This window comes from Panthera pardus, unplaced genomic scaffold, assembly GCF_024362965.1.
Source record: "Panthera pardus isolate Hobbes unplaced genomic scaffold, ASM2436296v1 HiC_scaffold_20, whole genome shotgun sequence".
Classification (NCBI taxonomy): Eukaryota; Metazoa; Chordata; class Mammalia; order Carnivora; family Felidae; genus Panthera; species Panthera pardus.
In genome coordinates this window covers 33,651,839-33,674,925 of record NW_026526766.1, presented here as the reverse complement: position 1 = coordinate 33,674,925, position 23,087 = coordinate 33,651,839, and the positions used below count along the sequence as shown (strand labels likewise).

The 23,087-nt window shown below is 36.5% G+C and overlaps 1 protein-coding gene across 34 annotated transcripts in view; it reads left to right on the top strand.

Annotated features, from left to right (window-relative positions):
- PTPRD (protein tyrosine phosphatase receptor type D) overlaps window positions 1–22,138 on the top strand; it is a 1,374,111-nt gene extending 1,351,973 nt beyond the window's left edge. For all 34 annotated transcript variants that reach the window (XM_053907924.1, XM_053907923.1, XM_053907918.1 and 31 more), the window contains 7 exons: window positions 7,206–7,491; window positions 7,931–8,109; window positions 8,726–8,852; window positions 10,275–10,400; window positions 13,605–13,759; window positions 16,763–16,898; window positions 18,407–22,138. In XM_053907924.1, coding sequence (XP_053763899.1) covers window positions 7,206–7,491; window positions 7,931–8,109; window positions 8,726–8,852; window positions 10,275–10,400; window positions 13,605–13,759; window positions 16,763–16,898; window positions 18,407–18,475 — 1,078 coding nt within the window. In that variant the 3' untranslated portion in view covers window positions 18,476–22,138. The remainder of the gene's footprint in view (window positions 1–7,205; window positions 7,492–7,930; window positions 8,110–8,725; window positions 8,853–10,274; window positions 10,401–13,604; window positions 13,760–16,762; window positions 16,899–18,406) is intronic.
- Window positions 22,139–23,087: the final 949 nt, after the last annotated feature.

The window sequence follows — 23,087 nt, the reverse complement described above, 5'->3', positions numbered from 1 at the left end:
ATTATTGCTGCTGTGGGGAGCTGAGTTTTTCAGGATCAAAGAAAAATGCATTTGCTTTTAGAACTACAATCCTTCATTTTGAGAGGTGCATTGCACTCAGATACTGATGGGTGAAAAACAGAGCAAATTGGAGAAGGAAGTAAAATATGTTCTGTTGGGGGAACTTGGAAATTCAAACAAAAGTAGACTGGCATACTTCTAAAAGCTCTGAATTTTCAGCGTTCAGTTTCTTAAGAAAAAAAGTGGTGCCTGAGGTTGTTATTTCTGAGCAAGTGGAGTAGAGCATAAACACAGGATGTTTCCATCTCATCAAATTTTAAGAATCCCCTTTATCTTTGTAAACACATATAAAAGTAATATTCCCATGCCAGGGGCTTTGAGGAATGTTCCTGTATATGTCATTGATACAGAAGAAATGTCTTTGTATTTTTAAACTTCTATTTTTAAAACTTAAGTTGAGCACTTCCTGTTTCCCTGGCATGGAAATTACTATGAGATATTGTCAAACATGGTAGAGACAAGGAAGTTGTTGTTCTTCCCCTCAAGGAGACTGTCAACTGGTACAAAAATAATAACCAGGAAACAAAACTGAGGTAAGGTGGTTGCTGATAGAGATAAATTTCCATAGATATCCAAGGAGGAGTAAACCAGGGAAGAGTCTTGGTCAAGGATGCAGCAGGTGAGAGGATTCTTAGAGGAAGCTAGATATCAACAGGTAGACCTAATAAAGAGAAGGAAGGGCCTACATAAGCAAAGGCTGAGAAAGCATTAAATATGTTTAATTTTCCTGGAGCTGGGGAAATCTATTACTCTTATAATAAAAGTAATTGCCTGAGAGCCATGCAGTTTCAACTAGGTAAAGGCAAATAGACAAACATTCTCAGATATACAAGTCATCAGGAATAATACTACCCATGCACACTTTGCATAATACATTTAAGGATGTATTCCGACAAACTAATGGATGTATCAAAATAAAGAACTCAAGAGTCGATGAAGCTATTATGCCATAAATATTTACTGATTGCCCACCACGTGCTGAGGCATCAGGGAAGTAGTGAGCAAAACCAACAGGATCCTTTCCTCATGGAGATTACAGTTTAGCAGGAAAATTAGATAGTAAATAATCATATGAATACATATGTAATTATAAATCTCAACAACTGATGTGAGGTAAATGTATAGTGTTCTGGCAGAGCAGTTTTGAGGAATTTATATTGATTTAAGTTGATACCTATTATGGACTGAATTGTGTCGCTTCAAAATAGGTCTATTGAAGTCTTAACCGACCCCCTTGTAATGTGACTATATTTGGAGGTGGAGCGCTCTCTCTGTGCACAGGTACAGGGAAAAGACCATGTGAAGTCACAGATAAAAGCCTGCCATCCTAAGCCAAGAAGAGAGGTCTCACCAGAAACCAACCCTGATGGCACCTTAATCTTGGACTTTTGGCCTCCTGAACCATTGGAAAATAAATTCCTGTTGTTTAAGGCACCAGCCCTAGCAGACTCACATAATACCTAAAAGGACAAGGAATGGTTTGCTGAGTGAAGAAGGATGGATAAGTTTTCTAGGAGAGAATATCCCAAGAAAAGTTCCTGGAACAGAAAATAGCTTAGCCTATTTGAGTTAACTAAATGAAAGCCAAGGTGGCTGGAAGGCAGTGAGGGGAAAAAGGACAGGTGCTACATATTTATTTTACATTTTAAGGTTGTTTATAACATTTTTATCAAATACATAACTGTACTAACAGCAATTCTTTAAAATAACTGTTTTGTTTGTTTATAGTTCTCTGGTGTCTCTTCTCATTCTTATAAAGATACCAGTCCTGCTTGGCAAAGGCCACACCATTATGACCTTAATTACATCCCTAAAAACATTATCATAAATACAGTCACATTGGGGGTTAAGACTTCAACATATGGATTTTGAGGGGACCCAATTCAGTCCATAACAGACATCAGTTTGTTTTTGTTTTGGTTTTGTTTGTTTGTTTGGTTTTGAATGTTTATTTACTTATTTTGAGAGAGAGGCAAGCACGCAAGCAAGGAGTGGTGGAGGGGAGATAGAATCCCATGCTGGGTTTCAGGGCTCTTATGAACTATGACAAACCATGATCTGAGCCAAAATCAAGAGTTGGACGCTTAACTGAATGAGTCACCCAGGTGCCCCATAACAGGTGTCAGTTTAAATGACATTTCCTCAACAGTACTTGGCCAGCATGCTGTACATTTACTTCATAGCAGTTGTTGGACATTTATAATTGTATATTTATTCATATGATCACTTACTATCTAATTCTCCTAGTAAACCATAATCTCCATGAGTAGAAGATCTTGTTGACTTTGCTCACCACTTCCCTGATGTCTTAGCACATGGTGGGCACTCCTTAAATATTAGCCTATAGAGTCTTATGAGAGGACGTAGTAAATGTGGATGGAAAAACAAAGTAATGAGCAACTTCTTGTCTGTCCCTGGCTGATGGGCATGGATGAGTTAGGACAGTCAATAGTTGCTGGCAATGTGTAACAACCAGCTCTGTGGGGGTGGGGGTGGGGAAATATTTGCCAATTTCCTCATTGTACGTCCTCCCACCATGGCTGATTTCAAGGTACAAACGTGACATCACTGAAGGCAAAGCTCAGGAGAGAGGCTCAGTTAGCACATCATCATATAATAGTTTCACCTCAAGAGCATAAATGAAAACTAATTAAGAAGTAGTGTGTTTTGTGTATAACCTTATTTTTAATACATTTATGCAAAATTTCTGAGAATTTAACAATTGGCTTCTGCTGGCTCCAGCACATCATGGATGGATAATTGAATAAAGTTGTAGGGGTTGAAAGCACAGAAATTCATAATTTATTACTGTACAGGGAAGGAGGGGAAAACAGTCCAAACTGATTCTTAAATTTTAGCCCTGAATAGCAAGGAAAGAGAGAGAGGGAAGAGCAGATTTGAACAGAGAAGATGCTGATTAATCTTGGAATCTATTTATCTCTAAAGAAATTTGAGGGTGGCTTGAAATATAGGTCTCCACTTATGCTCAAAGAAAAGTGTATCATCTTAGGAATCATCTGTTTGAAGATTATTGCTGAATCATGAAGGGGAATGAGAGAAATGAGGACAGAACTTTGGGGACATTATCTACATTTTGGCATTTGGCTAAGGTATGTGAATTAGAGAAAGAGATACAGATGGAAAAATCCAGAGAAGCATGAGGATTATCATTACAGGAATTAAACAGAAACCAAGGAAAAAAGGCTTTTTAAGGAACCTATGTTCAGGATTGTTGAACAATACTAAAGGGATGTTGTTGAGGAGTGGGCCACAAGAAGGGCACCATTTTTTTTCTGATGCAACTGGCAGAAAGCAGTGGCAACACCATCGAATGTTGTGCTAAAGTTTAACATCTCACAACTTACAATTGAGCCCCTCTTCAGCCATTTACTATTAGATGTGGGACTTTAGGGCAGCTCCCAGATGTTATAAATCATAGAAAGGAAAAGGGAACTGACGGACATTTGCTGAGTGCCTCCCGGGAACCAAGCAGTGTGTTTGGAAGGCATTTTGCTGGCATCTCATTTACCATGACAATATATGTGAAAGTAGTAAGTTCTTCAAATGTAAGATATTATTTATTTGAAATATGAAGAGAAAGGGGAGAACAGCTTGAGGGGGTAGATTAAAGCAAGATGTTGAAAGCCTAATCTTAAATGATCCTGCAGTGATTGTATCACAATTTTCTCAGCTTTAACATTATCTATTCCTTTTGTCAGCTTCAGAGGTAGAATTTTAAAATGAGGTTGCACCCACAATGTTACTGTGTCTTCCTTTATGTTTGCAAACACTTGGCATGTTTAATTCAGCCTTAAAACTTGCTAAGTAATTAACTAGAGTTAATGATCACTATCGCGATTTAAGAAAAAAATGGGAAAGCAGGGAAGAGTTTAAATGACTTTCTCAAGGACACTCAGCCATTGGTATCTGGAAAAAGTGTGTTGAACTTCATGATCTTACTTAAAGCTAAGAAACCTCTCTAACATTTAAATCCCCAAGAACTCTTCCTTCTAAAGATGAAGTAATACATAAATTAAAAGGGTCCACTCCTTCCCTATCTTCCATATGAATCGCAAGTTTGAGGAATTAACAATATTTTGAATTGGCAGAGAAGAAATAGGTTTTGCACAAGTAATAGCCTCTCTTCTGTCTTTTTTCCCCCATAGTTTGTAATTTAGACTCAGGCACATATTTGATTTTTCCCTCAGTTTTTTGGGGAAATTGCATCCATACCACCATGAAGAGGTTGCTACTGTTTGAATCTGGAGTTATTCCTACCAATTTTCCAAGATCCCAAGATATCTTTTTGTCAGAATATAGATCCAGAATATAGACATTTGGAATGGTCCCTGCTGCATTTTTTGGGAAAATATACCTGCCATTGTCTAGAATTGACTTATTTAGGGCTCAGTTATAAGGCTTATGGCATGGTTTGCACTAAAAAGAATTGCATGAAGTTGTATCCAATTAGAAACAATGCACAATTAGGATGAAGATAATTAAGTAAAACAACACAGAGAAAAAAGATATTACTCATGTTCTTAGAACCTCCTAAATGTGAGGGCTACCCCCTTTCTCCAGGTTAAGTTTTACTTAGTTTCTTTTAATTGCACTGTGATGGCAGATCAGAAGACCCAGACACAGAGGCCTCTCAAAGCATTTTCCTCTCTCCCTGTTCCCTACCTAGCACTGTGGAGCAGTCTTCAGGCCTTCTCTGCATAATTCTGAACCTTTGTCAAATGTAGGCTTCTTTCACTGACTGAAGGGTCCTTCTTTCTCAGTAGGCTTACTGAACATGGATGGGCTGCTCATTATGTAAGGCCTCTGATGCCAATTACTGATTTATTTTCTTATTTCACAAACATTATTAAGCACCGACTTCATGCTTAATTTAGGACACAAAAAGGTAACAGAAAAGTTAGTTCCTGCTCTCAGGATATACTCCATGATTTGAGGATGACGACCCTACCAGACTAGTTAATAATACGATGTGATTGAGACTGTAATGGAGTGGCATTTGAGATACCACTTAGGTGATCTGGAACAGAGGGTGATTAATCCTGCCTAGGGACTGGGAGAGAGGGGTAATGGAGAGTATCAGGGAAAGCTTGCCATCTCCCGGTTTTATTAGTAGAACAAATTAAGTAAACGGGACTTTGTGGATCTGGGTGCATCAGATTTCTAATTGTTGTGTGCTAAAAAAAAATGTCACTTCAAAGACTCTTTGTCTCCAAAAGCTTTTGCATTACATCTCAGTGTCATATCACTTTGTGGTTAAACCTTGAATGCAGCCTTAGAATGAAAATCCAGAGGCTCTCTGACTAAATACTAACAGTCATTTTTTATGTCTGACAGGACATAAAAAGTAAGCAATTTTTAAATAGTGGCCCTATCATATTCCTGCTTAACCTAGTCTACAAACCTGAGGGCCTTTGTGTGGAAGCTAGATTTGATCTGTACTGCTCAGTACATAAATAAAGGTATTATTTATTACAAAATGCTCACTTACCACCTTGTAGGCACTTGGCACTAGAGAGAAATTGCCATTTCAATTGAGTCAGGTACCCTAGTGCTCCCTAAACTCATCCATTTGAAGTTCTGGTATCTTCCTTGTACAAGTGCCTCACTAGGCCAATGAAAAGTTTCACATGTAACTCCCAAAGCCAATATATGGCTGCAAAAGCCATTTTTTTCTCTTTTGCTACTCTAGCCTCCTAAATTCCCCGTCCTTTGTGTCCTTCAAGTCCTGGTTCAAATGCCACATCATCCACAAAACCAACACATCCTGGTTTTTGTTTGTTTTCTTTCTGTCCATTAGTATAAATAGTTAAGTAACCTTTTACCTTATTGATAGATGTTGAGCTCTTTAAAAGTAAGATCTAAGTCATCTTTAATGTTGTATCCCACATGTTACTGAACAAAGTACTGTTCATTGAATGAAGAGAAGGATATGTTGAGGGACAGATGGACAAATAAATGAATACATAGATACGCAAATGACAGGAAACATGGCATGTAGCTAATGAAGGAGACTGTTGCTTAGTATCTATGGTGGTTGTGTATACCTATTCCTGTTAATTACATGTTTCCCAGCCAGGTAAATATCCATGATCAAGAAGAGAAAAATGTTTTGGATTCAACCATACTTGACACATAAATGGACTCACTCTAAAGAGTTTGCTAAGAGACAAACAAGACTTACCTAGAGATTTAAGAACACAGATGTGTTATTTTGCTAGTGTTCTTTCCAACACTTGAGGAAATTCCAATGTTTCAACCACCTGACTCTGTAATCCAGTTCAGTAAATTAGATTGTCTCCTTGGAACAACATATCTTGTTTTGGGGTTTTGCTCTCTCTTACCTTCTCTTCTTTGAATCCGTTTCCACCAACTGGAAAATGACCCATAAGTCCAGAAGTAATGGAGTTTAAAAAATGTCTCAGAGCTTCTTCAATAACAAAGATTGAAGCTTTTATTTTCCCACACAGAATACTTGAATTTCACCTGGAATTTCAAAATATGTTCAACTCTGGAAGAGAAGAAAAACTCGCCTGTACTCTCTAGTGATTGTTTTTTATTAGGAATTTATTTCCATTGAGAATTACCTGTTCTTTTTTTTTTTTTTAGTGTGTAATAGCAGTTCAATATTTTAATTATATATTTCCCACTAAATTGATCTTAAAACTTCCTTGCTGCATTTTAGAATATGAAATATTTCATACTGAATGATTTTCTAGTTTTTATTTCGCAAATTGAACTGAAATAAATGGAGAAGATTTGCAAAAAGATATAGCCTAGTTAGATATTAACCAATTTACAAAATACCTTCTAATATAAACAACCTAAATGTGTTTTTTAAATAACAGTTTCAAAATAATGTATGCTTTGTTTTACATGATCAAGGGGCATAGTGATTATGGATTTACATTTTGAAACCAAATTAATTATACTTGGTATTTGATTCCCTCCCCTCTGGTTACGGTGACTTGATAATACCTTTTATTTTAGAGTGCTCCAAAATAATCCCAATAGCTAGTTGAAAAGAATTAATGGATTTAAAATTTAGTTAATAAGAATGAAAATATTTTTTATGTGTTTGTTTCCTGGTAGATTTATTTAGACTTTTCTTTTTGTTTTTCTTGTAGTGCGGGAGTTGGCAGGACTGGCTGTTTCATTGTAATAGACGCCATGTTAGAAAGAATAAAGCATGAAAAAACTGTAGATATTTATGGCCATGTAACTTTAATGAGAGCCCAGAGGAATTACATGGTTCAAACAGAAGACCAATACATCTTTATCCATGATGCACTGTTAGAAGCAGTGACTTGTGGAAATACCGAAGTGCCAGCTAGAAACTTGTATGCCTACATTCAGAAGCTGACACAAATAGAAGCAGGAGAGAATGTCACAGGAATGGAGCTTGAATTTAAGGTATGATATTGGATGTGATGTGGTAATTCAGAAGCAAGTCATTCTGGGATTGTCTCTGAATAGTGGCCTCACTTTCTTAACCTTTCAAGTTTTTGAAGTTACAAGATTCACTTGACCTTCTCAGGTGTCTGACTATAAAATACTTTTCTTCCTCTTTCCCTTTTCTCTGTCCTTTGCTTCCTAACAATACCTCGAGCTCTTTTGTACCCTAATTTAAACTGAGAGATCATACTCTCAGAACATACTTAAAAAGTCAGTAGACTATATGGAATCATTAGGTAGAAGTGATAAGCAGTGCAGTTTGAAGAGTCCTTTGCTTTAAAATAAACAAAAGCTTTACTCTAAAGTTTTCCTCTAAAGAAGAAATCTTGGGTACATTGCGTCTAACTGTAAGCTAAAATTATCTTTGTCAGATTTTTTATTTTTTTCTATTCAACAGCGTCTAGCCAGCTCTAAAGCTCACACCTCAAGATTCATCAGTGCCAATCTTCCATGTAATAAATTCAAAAATCGCCTTGTTAATATTATGCCATATGAATCCACAAGGGTATGCCTGCAGCCTATCCGAGGAGTAGAAGGATCTGATTACATCAATGCCAGTTTTATTGATGGATACAGGTATATACGCTTACTCCCCTGACAGTCCAAAACCTTGATATTTACATGTGCCCCAGTTTCATAAGCCAGAATGAATTTCATCTCAATTCAAAACATCTTCTTTATGCATAGGTCAGCATTCAGTCCCTTGGTGTTTGTTTGTTTGTTTGTTTGTTTGTTTGTTTTTTGGTAGGAGTAAGAAGAAGCAGTCATGGAGTCTTTATTCTTGCCTTTTGTACTCTTCCTTTAGAAACCATTTGGGTGTGGAAAAAGTTAATACAGAAGATTTATTTCATAAATGTAATAGATTATGTAAGAGTCCTTTCTACAAAGCAAAGCCATACCAGTGTTTAAGTGATTTGTATGATACATAAAACCAAGCTATGAGCATTGCACTAAAATTTAAGTAATAATGAAGACCTACATGATAATAGTAACAAAGCAATTTCTTTTGCAAAGTCCCTCAAATATAGTAAACATTCTTATTTGATACACAATCTTAATGGACATTTACTACAACTGCAATGATAATATGTTTTCAGTGTTCATCCTTGGGTTTGGTGTTTACATATCATATGTGAACCTTTGCGTGTTCTCTGATTACTTTAACATGCTATTTTTATTCTCTATAATTCAGACAACAGAAAGCCTACATTGCTACCCAGGGGCCCTTGGCAGAGACCACAGAAGACTTCTGGCGGATGCTCTGGGAACACAATTCCACCATCGTTGTGATGCTCACCAAGCTGCGTGAGATGGGCAGAGTGAGTGTCTTCTCATAAGACATTCACCATGAAGAAATGACGATTTCATTCTAATAACCCAAGGGCCAACATCATTTCTTTGAAATGCAGAGTTCTCTGGTCACATTCTGGGCCATTCATTACTCTGTTGGTTTTTAACTTGCAAAGCCACATCAAGTTCTTTAATTTGTGTGTTTTGGAGAAAGATCTAGTATTTTGTTTCCAGTGAAGCATAATCATAGGGGCAAATAAGCAGATGCCCTTGTTTGACTTAGGTCCCGATTCTCAGCACAATCTTTTTTCTTTTTATTCTGGAAAAGCTTGAGTTTCATGAGCAAATGTACCCTCATTTCTCTGTGGGAATGAACTTGACTTCCTTACATCTGTGAAGCAAATTCTTATTTGCCCATTCTCCACCCAGGTTGAATAGTTACATAGTTTTTCCAAGGATATAATCTGGTAATCTCAGTTCTACTTTTTGAAAATGATTATTCTGAAAAATATATAAAATAGTATATGAGGCACTTGGGTGGCTCAGTTGGTTAAGTACCTGACTCTTGATTTCTGCTCAGGTCATGATCTCACAGTTGTGCAAGCCCCCATCAGGCTCAGCACTGGATGTGGAGTCTGGTTAAGATTTTCTCTCTCTCTCCCTCTGCTGTCCCCAGCTTGCTCTCTCTCTCTCTCTCTCTCTCTCTCTCTCTCTCTCTAATAAAATAATATAAATAGTATTAGAGATACCTAAGGAACTACCACTTAAATTCAATAGATGCAAGCATTTTGCTATATTTGCTTAAGATATTTTCTTTCTTTCTTCTTTGTATAAATTAAATGGTAGAGATGGATCTAAAACCCATCATTTAAACCACATAAAGAGAGCAAAAAAAAAATGTCAAACTAAGAAATTAACTTGACTATTCTGACTCTTCAGAGTTGACACTGCAAAATTTAGCCAAATCATTAAAACTGCCTAGACTTCAGTTTCCTCAGCTGACAAGGGAGACTAGACCAAATCAATATAGAAGTTTCTTTCTCCATTCACACTTGCTGGTTCTTATTATTCCATAATGCTCTGATGCAAGTCTCCTCTGGTGGTGCAATGCATGATAGATAGGGCCAGCATTATATCCAAGGACTGGTGTAATTATTTGGAGAACTTGTAGGTATGAAGACACTTATACTATCAAAGTATTCAATTTAATTTATGTGTATTAATAACCTTCTGTATGCCAATTCTGTGCTTTGTACCATGGGCAAATATTAAACCACATGATTTCCCTCTTCTCAGGGAACTTATGGCTTCAAAGAGAAAATGGGTCACATGCCATTGGAATGGCCTTGAATTTTGAACTTTTTTAATGAGAGAAAGAAATATGTAGATTGATAGATGATAGATAATATTTGTACTTTGTATGATTTGACATTAATCCTCTCTCCTTTTAGGAGAAATGTCACCAATACTGGCCCGCAGAACGATCTGCAAGATACCAGTACTTTGTTGTAGATCCCATGGCTGAGTACAACATGCCACAGTATATCCTAAGAGAATTCAAGGTCACAGATGCCAGGGTAAGTTGGCACAATCTTATGCTCTTAACCATTAGCTGAAAAGCAGTCTAAAATGAATCTCTGGGGAAGTCGCTGCATGGCTCAGCCAGTTAAGTGTCCAGCTCTTGATTTCAGCTCAGGTCATGATTTCATGGGTTCCTGAGATCGAGCCCCACACTGGGCTATGTGCTGACAGCACGGAGACTAAGTGGGATGTTTTCTCTCCCTTTCTCTCTCTGCCCACGCATGTGCTCTCTCTCAAAATAAATAAGCATCTCTGGAGAAACATCTGCCAAGTGATCATACTCCCAAAGTGTAAAGAAATAACTTATCTTGGAGGACTATTTTTTTTTTTACTGTAAGAGTAACTTTTCCTCTGTCTGGCAAGTGTCCTCGCATGCAGGCTTGGCTTCCATTCAAACATAACATCTGGCAGCCCAACTTTGGGGATACACTTGGTGAGTGTGTGTCCTGGGAAGCATTTACTGATTGGTTGGCTGTGCTTATATTCACTTTCTCAGCTTATTCTCTTTGGAGCTTTTTTGACTTCTTCATTACTTGAAGCTGTAAATATGTTGTTGTTTTGCAAAGCCCTCTAGGTCATGTGGACTTAGAGGTTAATTTGGTATGATTTTAAAACTGCAGAGCAAATGGCATTCTTTAGAAGACTCTGACAAGCTTTGCACATTCTAATTTGATTCCTGGCATGGTTTATTCCTCGGTGTGCTAATGTGTCTGTCCATGAGAGCTGTGCACCCACGACCCTTGTTGGCTAATTTTCATTCTGCATTTCTTATCTAGATTGCTGAGTCCAAGGTTCAGCCCTGATGTAAGATGTTCTATGCATAAACTTTAATATCCTTGCCTTTGGCCACTTTCAAACCATGATTACAAACATATCTTAGGAGAGAGCAGGGTCAGTCCAAAACCTTGCTTTGTTTTTGGAACTGTCACAGTAGGTGGGTTGAATGAAACTCCAGGATACAGCTATTTACTTGATCCACTGTTTTTTTGCTTTTTTTTTTTTTTTTTTTTTTTTTTCTGGACAGCGGCTTTCCCAACCAATACTCATGTTTAGAGATTGTCTACTAATCTCCAAAGCAGTGCCCTGGCTATTGGCCTAAAGTGAAGGAGAAATTGGTTAGCAGACTGGTTGGCCCAGGTGACAGATCTGTTAATCCCAGAAAGTCTGAAATTTTAACTACTCTGAAGGTGACCATACTCAAGATAGCAGTTAATAGCAGTTAAGTCCGTAGGTTGAGTTTTTTTAAGTTGCCCAAGTAAGCATGCTTTGGTTATACATACATACATACATACACACAGTTGCCCTTTCATAATTTGAAGATAGATATGTGAGTGAAAACCTTAAGTACATTCCAAGAAAATTCACCAACCATTTCTGATGGTAAAGACTGGGGGTTAGGCCCTGCAAATAACAGACACAATTTCTTTACTACTCCTCACTTGCCCAAATTAAGTCTGATCACAAAAAGAAAAAGAAATATTGAAGAACTTGTTCAAATTATTTTTTTAAAAGGCTCCCTGTGATTTTATAATTTTCTTCGCTGCCATAGCATTTGATGTTTGTGCTCCTAGTGTGTTTCTAATCTGAACTTAGCAGTTTAGAGAGTGAGTTGGCACTTGGAAGACAGTATTGTTAAACAGGTAACCTTTAAATGGAGTCAGCTGGTCTCTCCTCCAAATAGTAAGGGTTTGTGCACATGACCTCTTCTTGCTGCTAAAAGCAACTGTAGTCAGAAATGAAATCCCCAGGATATTCAGAGGAGGACAAATCTGCATTACCTAGCCTTTGGCTTCCTTCCTGTGCTTTCCAAACCTTTTCCAGAAACAGAGGGAAGTAAATCATGCTTCCAGGTTACCATCTATAAGTTAGTTATGGGGCCAAGCAGTTATTTGCATATTCCTCAGTGTTCCCACAAAGTTAATGTGATCTTCCTGTTTTATCAAATGATGACAGTCAGGAATATGCCCTTTTCCTGTAGAAAACACAAGACACAAGTTATGTATGCCCATCTCAAGCTAAGCCATCCCCTCCTCTCAGTCTGACTGAATGGGAAAGATTGGGTCTCTGTCTACTTAACCAGAATCTTGGGAACATGCATACCCATATCCAAAGGCTTTTAAAGGGAAAAGAGATGTTACAAAAATGGAAAGAAGGAACAAGTTGAAGACTTAACTGGGAGCAGTGCCTCTTCAAATAGGATCAGTCTTTCCAAGCATGGAATTTGGACCCTCTCCCTCTCAGCGGATTCAGCGAAGAAAGTTTATGGCCATTATTCTTATTCCTCCAATTAAAGAGAGGGTCCCTTCTGCTTTTCTTGTGCTTCTGAAAACACTGTTCTAGAAGGAATCAGAGGCACATTAGTAGATCTTTCTCAAATCATTTATACTTCATGAGTCAGAGTAGTTTTGCCTAATCACTTTAAAGATTCCTCTCATATCCAGCTTGTTTTCTTTCCATTGGTCTGTCTGTTAAACTCCCCACAGTGCCTAATTCCTGTGGTCAGCCAGAAGAGTGCTTTTTCAGAATAGAGTGTTTATTTGATAATAATCTCTTTTATCTCCTTGAGGGACCCCTTACTTCCTTCCCACCCAACAGCATAGTTGCATAACACATGCTATATACACTACCATGGCTAGAAATTGTATGCCTCTGAGACATGTGGGGCATCGAGATTAACAGCTACCCAGTTGGTGTCAGATCCTTTTAGTGTCACTATTTGTCATTTGACAATGGTAGATATAAGCAAGCACAGCAGACGGGAAGTTATTGTGACAATAGCAAAATCTCTGGTCTGGATGACATGCCTAGTTGCTCCTTTCAATATTAAGTTATTGGCTCCTGAAATTTTTAAAATAGAGTATATATGTTCCACTTTGGTTTTGAAGGCAAATTTTGGATCATGGAAGCATTTACTAATATGGGAACTAGATGGCTTTTTACAAGAACCCAGGTTTTTACTTGGGCATCGCCAGACTGAATTTGCAATTTAAATATATGTGAATATAGACAGTGTTAATAACAGATAAGACACACATGTGACTAAATTTCTAGTTAAACATGTTTCTAACACCCCCCACACCTCTTTTTTTTTTATTATTCTTTTTGGAAAAAAAAAATATTCCTGCTGCTGTGGTCTGTACACTGGCTGGATCTTCCTGGTATCCTCCTCTGTGGCTGGGTATGTGGCTTTCTTTGTATAGGACGGACAGTCCCGAACAGTGAGGCAGTTCCAGTTCACTGACTGGCCAGAGCAAGGAGTGCCAAAGTCTGGAGAAGGATTTATTGACTTCATTGGCCAAGTACATAAAACAAAAGAGCAGTTTGGCCAAGATGGGCCCATTTCAGTCCATTGCAGGTGAGTTAACTATCAAGAATGATGAGTTTCCATTTGTGATGAATGTGATAGTAACTTTGAAAATGTGCATTGCTTTCTATTCATTGTCACTACAAGCTTATTGTAGTGAATCAGTATAATTGATACTTTATTCTCAGACATATATTGTAAAATCTAAAGCAAGTCTCATTTCTCTCTTTTCAAAAATAAATGAAAATAACAAGAGATAAGATTTTTATCCCCAAATTTTACATCTTTTAACAAAGACCGAACTGCATTTTTTCCCTTACCTAGTTTACCTTAGCAGGAATTGTTGGCATATCCCCTCATGATAATTTGTTCAGTTAATTATTTCTTACTTATTCTACTTCCATAGCATTACACTGATAACTATTCTTCTCTATCTCCTGTGTTTGTCTTTTTAGGAAACCCATAGTTATCAAGCCTTAATGATAATACTAATTCTTGCCAGTCAGTAAATGATTAGAATGGTACCTCAGTTAAAATTGCAATTTGCTTGAAAATTGTTGCTATATCAGAAAATGAAGCACCTTCAAGTTAATTATTTTCAGTAGTTTCCATGGCATTTTATAATTCAAGTCATTGAAGTTAATAGAAATAGCAAGTAAACGGTTCAGAAAGGACACTCACCATAAATTTAGTGCTTTTGGAAGTTGTTATGGAGAAACCCTCCAACAAAAGGAATTCACCTGATTTTATTTAAACTAACATATTTTCAGATTCTATCAATTTGAAGTCTCAATTTCTAATCCCTTTATGGTCGAAATCTTAAGGGAATTTACTTTAAAAATTTATTTTGCTTGAAAAAATGAAAGGGAAGGGAAGGGGGAACAGACAGGAAAAGGAAGGGGGAAAGGAAGGGTAAAAAACGGAAAATAAAAGAAAGACATAGATGCCAAACTATGATTTTTAGTGATATGGAAGACAAGATCTCAAAATAGGAGAAATATTCAATTTAGGCTTTAAGATACCTGAGTTCTAGCCTCACTTCTGTCATCATTTAGCTTTGTGACTGTAGGGTGATTTCTCTTGATCTCAATTTTCTCAGCTCATCTCTGAGATTCTTTCTAGCACATCATGTTCCCCAGACATGGCATATTCTATGAGTAGTGGATCTTAGTTATTCACATTAGCTTTGTGTTCAGTTATCCAAAATCCTTTGTTCTAGACAACCAAAGAGCGTGTAGGGAATAACATATATACTCCAATATTCAGACACAATGGATGGTATAGATTGGAGTTAAATTACCTGAGTATTCCCCTTAACTTTCTACATAAGTTGCCCAAATGCTAATTCAAACTTTTCTAGTATAAACTATAAAAAAGGATATATTTAATATATGTTTTTAACTTTAGACATTGCCATAAAGTTAAGTGTATAAATGTGTTTACTTCCCATTGCTTTTACCATCACAAAATGATTTAAATACTTCTTTAGTATAAGGAGTTTACCTATGACCTGTTTATACACACACACACACACACACACACACACACACACACATATGTATATATATACACACATATATATATGACTTCTAGATATTTTACCTTATCTGGGAATATCCTTAAAATACTATTCACCTCATTTACAAGTTATTAAACTAGCATTCTGAAGTCAATAAATTCAGAAGTTGTAAGGCTACTGTCTGTTATTTTCTTGAAAGCACCTAGTAGAAATCCAGAAATCCTATATTTTGATACATTTGAGCAATCAAATCAAGGTTAAATAGACTCTGGAATACCTGGACCATTCAGGGGGAAAAAAAAAGATCATAAATCACAGCCTCTCAGGAGTAAGAGAGACTTTCAAGGTTGAACGGGACCTTCAAGGTCATCTACTCTCTTAACAGAGAACCTTGACTACTCCTGGACATCTTCAGCCACTTAGTATAGACTGCCCATGGATTTTAAAGCTGCACTTAACATTTCTGTTTGGGATCTTTAGAAAACCCAGTTTATAAAGGGACCCACTATTTATATATGCCTGTCAGCTACATCCCCAAGTAAATGAATCCATCCATTTTCTACAGCCTGTACCCAAGCGTTACACATGCCGTTTAATTAGGATCCAAAAATGTAGGGATTTTTCAGATTATTCACTCTTCTCCTCATTACCTAAACCTCCAGATGCTTTCCTACTTTTTAAGAGCACAAAAGCTATGAATTAATTTTCTTCTCTAGCTGCAGTGAACATTCTGGAATTATCTTAAAACAATAAAGAAAACAAAGTCAAAACATTGCTAATGTGGTAGAAAGAATCCTGGTGTTTTAGCTCCTGAACATCTAAAACTAGTAGATAAACATATAGCTCATTTTTTTTAAGGTAAGACCCCTTTGAGAATCTGTTAAAGTCTTAATTTTCAGCAGAGAGAACAAATATATATACATTTACACAATATGTACATATAAGACATTCACCAACCCTTCTAAAGAATAAATAAGAATCCTGTATCAAAAATCCCATAACAGAATCTGTTTTCTCAAATCAAAACTAATGTCTAAATTTGAAGAGTCTATAAGCCTTCTTATTTATTGACATGTCTAAATGATGAAACATCCTGCATAGATTGTAAGTGACTACAGGAAATAAATAAAATTGAAATCTACCTTACCTTATCAAAATTATTTCACACTTTAAAAATATTAAGCAGGCAAGGTTTACAATTTCAGGATCTGCATGAAGAGTATTAACCTATATTTGACTTACCATTCCCTGCATCTATTTATTTCCCATATTTATGTTTCCTGCATCTTACCAAATCCCACTTGAAAAGTCATTGTGTTAGTAGGACTTAATTACTCTACATTCATTCTCACATTTTACCATGACACATTTTCCTAAGAGTAGTCATTTTTAATGCAACACCACATTTTCCTGAACATTGCTGTGGAAGAACCTGATGTCATATGGAAACAGGTGCACATATGTCTGCTTCCAAGCAAACGTGGTGAAGACTCTGAGTGTCGCATCCAGTAACGCTGTCTTTGTTATTATGACAGTGCGGGCGTCGGAAGAACTGGAGTCTTCATAACACTAAGCATTGTTTTGGAAAGAATGAGATATGAAGGAGTTGTAGATATCTTCCAGACTGTCAAAATGTTAAGAACACAACGACCAGCCATGGTACAGACAGAGGTGAGAAAAATCTCCATGAGTTTGTCACATCTCAAGAACCAAATAATAGGTTTTATTAGCCAGGACCTCATAGAATCCAGAGACTTGACAACAGAACAAGATACAGGAAAATATTGTAGGAAAAATCCAGTTGTTTAGTACTTTTGAACCTCATTCTTTCCCCTCTGTGTATGCCATTTTATATATTTGGATCCTGGAAAGGCCCTAGAGACATTAATACCCCATATTCTCTCCTAATAACTGATAATGAAATTCTTATTTTTTTTAGAATAATATGAGTTTGTGATATAGCCAGTCTGGCATACTGACTGTTCATTTCTAATGAGTGAGTGTTTCTGCTCCTCAAAAGGCCGCCAAATTATACAATTTATATGTATTCCTAAATTCATTACCCACAATATCTTCCGAATTGTGATTTCAAAATAGTACAAGCATTTGGCTTGCACTGCCCAAAGCATGATGTCGGCCTGACAAACTTAATGGGTGCTGAGGGTAGCAGAGGGAAATTGGACGTTTAAAAACCCTTTAACATTTAGCCAAGCAACTTACTGTGACAACATAGGGAAGCAAATTCCATTTATTTTGCATTACCATTTTTATTATAAAAAAATGCACATTTAAGCAAAATAGAAACTATCTACTTTCAGCCCCATTGGCTACTGAAAATAACTTTCTTTTACGGCAAAAATTCTACTTTTTCTCTCTCCAACAATGCCCCAACTTATTCCAATATGACAATGTTCTTTCCTGTCTGAAAAAGGACATGTTTCAAGTTACTTTATTTTAATGTAGGCCGTTCTAGAACAGATAACCAGCAATCACAATGAATTAGGCCAAATGACACGGGCGTTTTTTGATATAGGCAGCCAGTCTTGATGCCACTTTCAGGGGATGAAAAGCTTGAAACTCCAGAGCCCTCTGTAAATGGCTTTATGTATCTACTATTCCTCACCCTTACTTAAATAATAACATCAGAAATGATGGTGGGTAATTCTGATTGCAGGTACTAAGGTCTACTATCTGATACGATTTTTTTTTTATTCAAATTATTTTTTCAATAGCCCAGAAGATCCAGGTTTTTCTCAGGACAATGTGTGTCTGAATTAGCCTCTCTTTAATATTGCAAGCTGAGAATAAGTTATCACAAATAAGCAGATAGTTGTAAAAGACAGCAGTGATATGTTCACATGTTCGGTATTGGTAATTGTTTGGTACTGCTTGGAGAAATGCTCACACTGTCTGGAAGATAATATTCACTCTAGCCATTACAACTTAGGAATAAGGAGACTATTTTAGTCAAACTGATTGGTGAAGTGAACAGACACCCCATGAGGCTGATCATTCTTTGCTCGCTAAAACGGATCGATCATTGGATTGAATTAATTGATGAGAGTAGTGATTTTGCCCCCATCCAGTTGTAACTGGTTTTGGAATTTGATTTTCATCTTTCTATTAAAATGTACTCACAGCCACTTGTCCTGTTTCTTCCCATGCTTGGTCTCCTGCAGGACCAGTACCAGTTCTGCTACCGAGCCGCACTGGAGTACCTGGGCAGCTTTGATCACTATGCAACGTAGAAACCCCTGACCCCCTTTGGGTTCTTACTGCAGGCCCTTCAGTATCCACGGAGTCTCTTCTGAGCCATACAGGGCACTCGAGAAGTCCTTCTTAACTTCTAGCTAACTACCACTTAGTGGGACTATTACAAACAAAACAAAATAAAAACAAACTCTTCTGGGTGGACCAAGAATTCACAGTTTAATAATCTAACCTGAAAAATAATAAAGAGAATCCTGACTGATGAGGCATCTGAAGGATTTTATTTACAGATACCTCAAGGATTCAAAATAAAGGGAAGAAGAAATCACAGCAAAGAACCACCATCTTGTTCAGGATTGCTTGTTAGGTGTGAGGAGAAATTGCCAGAGTCCTGCAGTTCAGTGCAAGATGTTTGCTGGTGTGGCTTCTCATAGGATAAAATGGACTCTGCTGCGACATCGCCCCTTCCCACCATACTGCTCATAATAACATTTCAGGGGGAATGGGGGGAAATGTTTAAAAAGAAAGTCTTTGATTTAGTTTTTTAGTATTGTAAAGATACTGCTGACCTGTGCTTCATTTTTAACTGTGTAAACTTTTTTTTAACAAAATGTATCATTCGATAAAGTGAATTTTAAAAAAAGATACATAACTCTTCATTTTTTATTTCCAAATTGTAGGTTTTTTTTAAGCTGTAGAACTGTTATCTGTAATATCTTGCTGTAGAAATAATCAAATAATTTGAACATTTGCACATTTTTGTGCAATATTCTTAATCTACAGTATTGGTCTTGTCAGATTACTTTTACACTTCTGTTCAGTTTTGGTTGGTGAGAAAGTACCCGTTCTCTTCAAACAGTAAAAGAGAAGTTCATTTTGTTTTGTTTTATTTTTGGAATCAACAGGGAGGCGCAAAGTATAAAGTTGCTGCTAACATATATACATATATATCCATATTTTACAGGGGTGTCTATGTATATATAGACAGTGTGTCCACACAAAAAGATAGATATAGCTGTCATTCAGTTCTTCCATGATTTTGTTTTGTTTTTTGTTTTGTTTTTGTTTTTGTTTTTTTGGGTCTTTTTTTAGGTAGAAAAGCTATTATAAACATCTTTTTCAATTTGTTATTAATTTTATGACATATGGGTATTTCTTAATATCATAAAGTTTTAATTTTAAGGGAAATGAGGAATGCACATCAGTGATTGTCAAACCTCACCCCCTAATTTCCTACCCAGTCTCCCCCCACCCACCTACTCATATTCAGATATCCTTTGTTAGCCAGGCTTCCAACAAAGTTCAATATTTCTAACACTTTAGTGCAATAAAAAAATTAACTATCTAAGAGGTGTGCATGTGGGAAAGGTCAGTGCATATCCCTTTAGGAGGGGAGAATGTTGTAATATATCAGCTATCAAGTTGTTTAAAAACAATGTATTCAATCGTATATTGTCTATAGTATGTGCTATGAAACTTGCATTTATGATATGTAACAGGGGCAAAGCCAAACTCATGTTACTCTGTTCAGTCAGAAACATTTTGTGGCATACAGCACTCCTGGCAAGTGCTGTACTTTTCCTTTTGGTTTTAGTTATGCATTTAGAGTGCCTTATAATTGATGCCTATTTTAATAGCATTTCTTTTTAGCTTTTGGTTATTTTCATTAGTTGTTCATATATGTTACTCTTCCAATTAAAGCATTATCTGTTTACCACATGTACAAAAACTCTTTGAATAATATGCATTCCTAGTTTTCAACTAAGTCGGGGATGTTAGTGATTTTACCAGCCCAAAGCACTTGGATAATCAGGGCCCTTCCTTTCATGATTGCCAACATCAGGAAAAGCTACTTGTTTTATTTAGAATCCTTTCCAAATCTATTCTGTAACATTCAGTAACTACACCAAACTTATTTTAGTGATAAATATCATTGTCAACTTTGGAATATACTCACTAGTCCATTAGGATTTTTCTAAAAGGGGAAATTGAGCAACTGTTTATTTTCCAATATAATTCCAAATTTTCCAACAAAATTGCTATAGTAAGCCATGTATAATGGCATGAGTTTGCCGTATCTTATATGATTTTAAAGAACCCTCAAAATATCCAAGGAACTCCTAAAGAGTTTTGGTATAGATAGAATATTTTGGTTTAATTTTAACTTCATTGGTGTTCAGCATACAAAGATTTTTGTTTTCCACATTTTACCATTACTAGTAGAATGAAATCCAAGAGACCAAACACTTGCAAGCATCTTATTTGAGCACTTTTGTATAAAAAAGAAAAAAAAAAGGAAAAAAAAAGAAAGAAAAAAAAAGAAAAAAAATAATACTAAAAAAAAAAAAAAAGTATCTAGAAGGCTACCTCAGAATGAGACTCTCTAACCTACATCAGAACCAGAGAAGAATGTGCACTATGTGGATCTGTTGTTTTCTTTTACTTTGTATCTTTTGGAAATTTATCCAAGTGCCAGATTACTGAGTGCTGTGATTTTCATTTAGTGAAACAAAGGGGGTCAGACAGACTTGCAGACATGCCATGTTAGACATGTAGAATATGATGGTGTCTAATGCACAAAGACAACTGGCCAGTGAGCAGTTTCTCTCCCTGAAGTAAAAACTGTCCATTTGGCAAAGGGAAAGAGGAGAATAATCACAAGAAGAAAATCAATGGGATGCATACCATACAAACAAGGCGGAGACTAGGTATCTTACTGTTTAGGCGCTGTTCAGAGAACTAACTCCCTTACTGTCATTGATGTGCATTCCACTCTGTGCAACCATTCTAGTTTGATTTTCCCAGGTAAACATCTTTATCTACCATAACCATAAACTTTCAAGTTTCCAATTATTTTCATCATCATAACCAGTACGGTGCTATTATTTACCTATGTACGTGTAGTTATGTATAATTTTGTAATTAGTTACAATGGTAAAAAAAATCAAAATATATAAAAAGTGATTTGTACAGAACTTTATTTTAGCTCTTTTTTAAAAATGATTTGCATGGTTAGACAACGGCGAGGACAGCCAGGGGAGGGAAGGGCCTCTAGGGAACTTTGCACTTTCTATACCTTTGTACTATGCACTGCCCTATTGATTCTACACCCAATAATGTTATTACTTGAACCCATCTGTAAGAAACTGCTTCAGAAATTCATTTGTGTGTATGTAAATAACACAACATCGATGCAGGAAGGGAAAAAATTCTTCAGTAACGTAGAGATTTTTTTCTTTCCTGTTTATTTTTGGGTTTGCCTTGTTTTAGTCCCTCCTTTTTATTTTTAATTCCCTTTTCTTTTTCCTTTATGGGCTTTGATTTCCTTGGGGTTTATGGGTGCCCTGATACTCCAGCAGAGATCAGAAGGCTACAGATCCATCCTATCCATCTGTATGTGGCTTTGCCATTCAAGCTTGGAGTGTCTTTACAAAGATAATAACAGTTGTGTTCTTTGCTCTTGTTTTGGATGCATAGACTGAAAAATTAAAAAAAAAATAACTTGTAAAATGGCTTGTTAAAAAATACAATTACCTCTAATTAGTAGTACGCGTAAATGTTTTACAGAATGAAAGGCGTGCTTTTTATTTTCTTACTTCGTTACATTGGTGGCGAAAGAAGTCTGTATGAAAATCAGTTCTTTGCTGACACAAGTTCCATTTGTTACAAATGAATTCTAATAAAAATGTCAGTGTTATGCAGCCCTTGGCCTTTGCTTTTGTCCACTCAAGTGCTTTGTTTTCAACTGAGTATATATATCCCCTTTTCTCCTCTGGCTATCTGGTAAGTTCATTTGTACTAATAGTAATTCGGCTTACCAAGAGGCTGCTACCTACAGGTGTCTGCCTTGAGTTGAACACCTTTCACTGGTGAGCAAAGTGAGGCTTAGAAAAATAGTTTACTCAAGTTCATACAGGAAGAAGGAGGCCCTTTGTATCATTCAAAATAGAGCTCATGGGCAATCTTTAACTCTGTAGATGACCACTCTGTAAATTTAAGGATTTCAGCATATATTATCATCTTGAAACAACAGATCTCTCTCACACATATAAAAGTAGCCCCATAATGTTAACTTCTTAAGCTTTTTGGAAAACTTCTTATTCTTCTTAACTTTTTAAGAAAATGGTTGGCCTGAATTGTTTTTTCAGTTATTCAATATTAAGGGTTAGAACTATTCTAGGCATTGAGATGCATATGGATATATAAGATGCTGCTGCTTGCGCAGAGACTACAGCCTAGGAAAAAAAGCTGGCATCAAAAAAATAATAAAAATACACTCTAACAAATGTTTTGAAGGAAAGTAGAGGATTCTTGAAGTTAGGACTTCGAATTGTTAGGGACAGGAAGTCTGATTCACCTTGGCTTACAAGGAAAGGAAAGTGTTGACACATGTACTAAAAGATTAGGAGTGCGCTCATAGGTAAAGAGTAGGAATACATTCCTAATCATTAGGCACAGCTGCATTTGGGGCTCAGGTGATGTCTCCCAGCCTGGTTTTGACTTTCTTACTGTCAGTTTTAAGCAAACTTTGTGTACCTGAAAGCTTCACCACAGGCGAGTAAGTGGAAGAATTTACTTTCCCAGTAACACATATAGAGGTTTTTGAATGGAATGGAGGCTTCTTGTCCCTCAGTGATGTGATTTGGGTTG